Source organism: Glycine soja, chromosome 15 (assembly GCF_004193775.1).
Source record: "Glycine soja cultivar W05 chromosome 15, ASM419377v2, whole genome shotgun sequence".
Taxonomy (NCBI): Eukaryota; Viridiplantae; Streptophyta; class Magnoliopsida; order Fabales; family Fabaceae; genus Glycine; species Glycine soja.
In genome coordinates, this window is record NC_041016.1 from 3,976,271 (window position 1) to 3,982,270 (window position 6,000).

The following is a 6,000-nucleotide window of genomic DNA, read 5'->3' on the forward strand; positions in this document are numbered from 1 at the left end:
TTTCTGTTGGGAATAACAGTTTCCAAAATTTAATATCCCAACCTACATTTGCTGGGCTGCGGGCCGAAGAAGTGATCTCATGATTTCTAATGCATTTCCATCCTAATTTTTAATACAAAAATTCCATAATTGTTAATTAAAATTTTCTATTATCAATTTGTTCATGGTTTCAAAATGTATTTGCCTAAAGAAAATCATGAAATAATAAGCACTCTTATAAGTCTGTTGCCTTCGCAAGAATAACTTAGGTTGGAGAACGCTTATTAACATTTGTTGAATTTTAAAAACCGTGGTAAAAATGTCTCAATATCTCAATAATACCACTACACATATAAGTTATAGAATGAAGTGCCTTTGGGTTAAGACAAATATATGATCATAAGTTCTAATTAAGATTTTCTGGTCTCTATATTTGCTTTATCTTTGACTTAAAACTAAGGAAACGAAATAAATCAGAGCATCTCCTACGCAAGCCTTCTTTTTGCAAATTTTCATCCTTTTGTTTTAGCTTTACTTTGGTTACAATTACTTTCAACGGGGAAACCAAACAGTATGTTAATAACAGGCCAAGTAATGGGCAAAAACAATAATAATAGAGGCAAGGGAATATTGACAGCAAAGACGATTCTAAATGTTATTAATTGCATCAAAATCCTGATAGAACATAGTGACGTAACTGCATAAACACTCCAAAAACCAACTACAGCAGTAAACTCTAGATGGGATGCTGCAATTACTTGTGCAAAGCACAAAGGCAATTCTTTTCACCTACATCTGATGATATACAGTAAGGTTGATCCTTTCCATCTTGAAACCAGGTAGCACGCTTGTCCAGAAGCTCGTTCAGAAAATCATCAAGCTTCTCAATAGTGATGTTTGGCATCACCACCACATGTGCGATATTCCCTTTGCATGCTAACTGCCACTTGCGTATAAATTCCTCATCATGTGGCCTCTCAAACACAACCGTGCTGCTCAGTTCATTAAGCATTGCACCAATCCCAGCCTCAACAAGGCGGCCTTTGAAGTAGTGGGCATTTCGCAAGCATTTCTGTACTTCTTTCTGAAAACCTCTATATCCTTTCCGATTCAAGGTATACCAAAGGAATATGGGAGCATGGCCATTCCGACTACCCATGATCGTGGCATCCCTAGAAGCAAGGTATTCCACATCCCTGGCAAGAGCATTTACATACTCCAATCTTGTTATCTGCACACCACAAGGCATGGGACACCCTACAAATTTGTGGCCAGAAACACTAACACTGCCAATAGGCTTCTTAAAAGTAACTTTTGGAGCCTGAAAGCAAATAATATAGAATATGGTGAGGTTCACATAATTACAGGAATAGCTCTCAATTTTTCTTGTTTTAGCAACTACTCAGATAAACTGTCCAAAACATAAGATGGGTTGGTCAAGTAGCCTGAAATTTTAATCTTGTCCATTTTTAAATATAACCGGTTTAGAACAAAATGAACATTCCCAGTCTGAAAATGAAAGGAAAAAAAATGGTGCAGTTTCATGGGTATGTAAATAATCAATGACAATCATGTTTATACATTATATAAAGTGGGTTGATCAACAAACTTTAAAGCATACATGTTTCTACTATCATTTAAAAATTATGACTTTATACCAGGAGTGAAAAATGCATGATAAAATGAGCCACCATAAAATAGAAACGTTATGCATGGAAGAACCAAAATGATGTTCACTAATACAAAGTTTACATCAAAGTTTTCTAATAGAACAAATGAAGATAGCAGATGAAAATTTCATCATTATGGTAACATTTGCACATACTAGTTTCACGAAAGGCATCATGAGACCAAACAAAGCCCCATCACAATGGATGTAGAATCTGTCATGTGAAAATCCAGCTTCTTCAAGTTTCTTTATGACCAGATCAAGATCATCCACAGCCCCTTTCACAGTTGTACCTGCAATTGTCTCAGTTGGATGAGCCAGAATCAACAAAGTGAAGAGGAGGGGAGACATGGGATGGGAGAGAGAGAAACAATGATGAAGAAACTTGCCTATGTTCACATTTATAATTGCCGGCTTATCCTGGTGACTAAGAAGCTTGGCCTTGAAATCATCACAATCAATTTCCCCAGACCAAAGAGTATCAACCTTCTCACATTCCATTCTATACATTCGAGCAGCTTTAAACACAGAATAATGTGACTCCCGTGAGGCATACAAAATCCCATCTGGAAAGACCTCTCTCCTGCTCATGTCATATATAACCATATTAGATATTCTTTACAAGCTTAACAAATTTTGAAGTTAAACTAGATAAGATTAGCTGAAACTAACCCAACTAGGATGCCATGGAGATTGCCTTCTGTACCACAGTTTGTTATATAGCCCCAGTACTCATTTTTCTCCAGTTCCCACAATCGGGCAAACCAATCCAAAACACCAACTTCAAACTGCCGGGAGTGGACACCATAGTTGCTTTCAATAAATGGATCTCCAAGGTTGTTTATGGAAAAGTGCTGAAGTTGCGTGAGTGCACCATAATCGAAATCCAAATTATAGGGGTAGCCTGGAATAAATTTTTCATAAATTAAGTACGAGGTAGACTTAACTCCAGAGGTTAGTCAAAGAAGTATATTGGCATCAAAAGTTATGCAAAATCCTAATAAAATTATTTCCTTAATGTATCCTTTTGTGTGCTCAGTGCACCAAGGCAATATCCAAGACAATTTGGAAACATCATAGAGGAAGTTATAAATTCATTCTGAGCAGAAGATAAGAAATAATAAACAAGGGCAGAGTCTATTAAAAGAGTTTAATGCTTTTCTTGGTGCAACATTGAGACTTCAAAATCAGGTGCTATTCAGCTTCAGAAGAAGCTAGATTAGTTAGTAATGAAGGCACATAATGTCAAAGTATCAAACACTGCAATTTCATGCAGACACAATCAAGCCTCCTTCCTAAAACTTAGAAATCATAGATTATCCTCCCCAGTATAAAATGATGAGGGAAATAAAACTATGTGAGTGAATGACCATCCAACTAAATTGATATGCATCCATGAACCTTGAAACACTGAGAATCGTTTATCCAAGTATCTCTCACAATTTGAAAACCCAGGATTTGAATTTATGTCCATGCATAGAAAGCTCCTACATTGTATTGATTCATCCTAAGATTTTAGTTCAATTCAAATTTGATGGGATGCAAGTTCATGACGACCATCAGGGGTTTTGGAATGTCAAATTTTGGAACCATCAGGTAAGTCCAGATTTCAGGACACACATTAGGCGTTTGGTAGAGATGATACTAATTCTAAGGTGTTTTCATGGTTATGCCAATTACCACTAAAATTGTAGTACAGAAGTTGTTTTTTATGGACTAGCATATTGTGAGCTGTAGCATATTTTAATGGGTGAAAACAGAATCCCATACTGTATTCTTTGTTATATATATATTTTAATGTTTTTACATTAGATTTGTGAAACATTTTTGACCCTGAATAATACAGGTAGGTTAAATGTGTCCCACAAAGTTATGACAAAAACTTGCTGGGATTTCCACTAGAGATAAAAGTGGAACATAAGCCAATCAGAGGATGACAGGGAAGTAGGTGAGCTAAGAATGAAGTACAAGTACAGTGCCAATTGGTGAGCGCTGGTGCTGGGTTAGGTTGACACCACCAATGGAGCTAACTGACTTTGCCGTGTGTCAATTGTCTAGTCATAAATCACAGTGCCAAATCTCTCATATGAATTAAGCAAAATCCCAAGGGAAAAAAATAAAAGCAGTATAATGATCTGAATAATTTGGTTGGTTTCCCTAATAGAACGTAACATAAATGTAGTCAAGAAAGCAATAAGATCAAAAGAGCAAATATTGTCAAACCTAAATGGTGCTTTGTCCTTTCAGTCAAGGCTCTTTTGTATCTGGCCAACACACTTGCCATATGAGCTTCCCGGTCCCCAGTGATCTCGTCATCTGCCTCGGGCTCTGTGACTTCTAGACATGTGGTATGAACATTTCTTCCCAGTACTATTTCTCTTTTTTCTTTTCCTTTATTGATCTGCGCCTCCTCCTTCAGAATGCCATTGTCTACAACTGCAGAAGGCACGGGATCTATGATTACAGCTGTTGCATCAAAGTCCTCAGGCAACGGTTCAACTGCTCCGTTGATTCTCAAACCCTCATTCAAAGCGTCAACACTTCCAACCATTTTGTTACGAGCAACACGAGAACACCTGACATAAATGGATTGCAGGAGTGAATTATAAAAAATGAAACCCAGCCACCCTCTCAGTTCCTTTCCTAGTATATTTAAGGAGCACAATACATAACAAATAAATTTTCCACTTTAAATCAAATACTTGGCGTGCAAGCAAGACTGCGCAAAAGGAAACAGCACCTTGACCGGAAACAACACTTCATACACAGATCTATTAATTTTCCTTGAAATCCATATTCTAAAAAGAATAAATTATACAGGCCACCATAGGGAACTCAGCCACCGGAAACAGAACAAAGATCAAGGTTAAAATGCTCAACTTCCAGAACCATAGCAGTGAGTATTCATTCCTCAAGCACATTGAAAAATATCAACGCGTTTTTGCGATATTTTATGCATTCACAGAATCACAGCATATATGAATCACATGCATATGCATAAAATATACAAATTCAGAGAACCGCGACCTAAGCAATGAGATGCAGCAAAATCCAGAATCACGGAAAGAAGAATGGGATAGGTACGATGGTTAATGCATGTAGTAGGAGCTGGAGCATGGTTGAAAGATGATAGATCTGAAAGAAGAGAAACTAACCACAAGGAAAGAGAGAAGCGGCGAAAGAATCGGCCTCTGAGATGCAATAAAACGGGGCAAAGAGGCTGACGCAACTCAACTTGCCTCCTTATATAGCTGCCTTCATCAGATTCCCTCACGCGCTTCAACTGACACGCATGTCTGTCATGTCCAACGCCGCAGTCCCCACAAAGATTTCAGAATCTACAAAACTCTCTGTTAGAATCTCTTTCCCTTTTTTTTTTCTTCTTAAAAAATAATACTACTATAATAAAGTGTTGAACTATACTTTTACTTTTTTGATTTTGAAAATTATTTAATAGTATTATTTTAAAAATAAATAATTTTCAGCGGTGTGAGAAAAGAAGATGTGATGATGTCGAAAATAATAAGTATACATGCAAAGATAAAAGACAAATAATTTGATATGGTTAAGAGAGAGAAATTTTTTGCGTAGTTATGAGTTGAAAAGTAGAGGGTGAAATATACATCTAAATAAGAGAAAAAGAACACATTGAAAATGACACATAATTGAGAAAATGAAGAGACGGTAAGTAAGACAAACAAAATGGATTAACCTATCAACCCAGCCCACTATTGAGGAGAATAGCATTGGAATTAATCTACAACTCCATTTTTCTCTAATACACCTTTCTTCTTCTTCTTTTTCTTTTTAAAAAAAAATATTTTTTTCTAAACTATCCTCACTTCTTTCTTATGGTATAACCTTTTCCACTATTTTTTTTATCAAGATGAAAATTTCAAATTCTACTCTTCTCATCATACCAAGCTTCTTGAGTTTCATAATACTTCTCATCAATGACTAAAACATCATTGGATAGCGTAAAAAACCTAGAATTGACACATGCCTCCTCTAGGTATTGTGCCATGTAATCTAATCCCTAAAAGGTAGAAGCTTTGACATGCTCCTTCTCCATCAAAGGTTGCACACATGCCTTGGCTTTCTCCAAAACCACCCATATTCATTCTCATATTTTGCTATTTGTTTAACATCCTAACATGCTTCTAATGATAAAGGCACATGAATAAATCACATACATATTGAAATGAAAGAATCTAGAGGTTTTGTTAATGTGGGATTATACAATTGATGGTAGCTTAAAAGGAGTTTATTAGTATTATAATTATCAATAAAATACATCTACTTCTTAATAATTTATCACTTAAAAATTTTATCGTTAAATATGCTTAACTTGA

General features: G+C 36.0%; 1 protein-coding gene across 1 annotated transcript; it reads right to left on the bottom strand.

Moving 5' to 3' along the window:
- Positions 1-733: 733 nt before the first annotated feature.
- Positions 734-4,956, bottom strand: LOC114388152 (serine decarboxylase 1-like). The gene is made up of 6 exons (XM_028348483.1): positions 4,804-4,956; positions 3,872-4,224; positions 2,321-2,552; positions 2,038-2,231; positions 1,805-1,941; positions 734-1,300 (listed from the first exon to the last, which is right to left on the bottom strand). The coding sequence occupies exons 2-6, from the start codon at positions 4,197-4,199 to the stop codon at positions 734-736; spliced, it is 1,458 nt and encodes a 485-aa protein (XP_028204284.1). The 5' UTR covers positions 4,200-4,224; positions 4,804-4,956.
- Between the last annotated feature and the right edge of the window lie 1,044 nt (positions 4,957-6,000).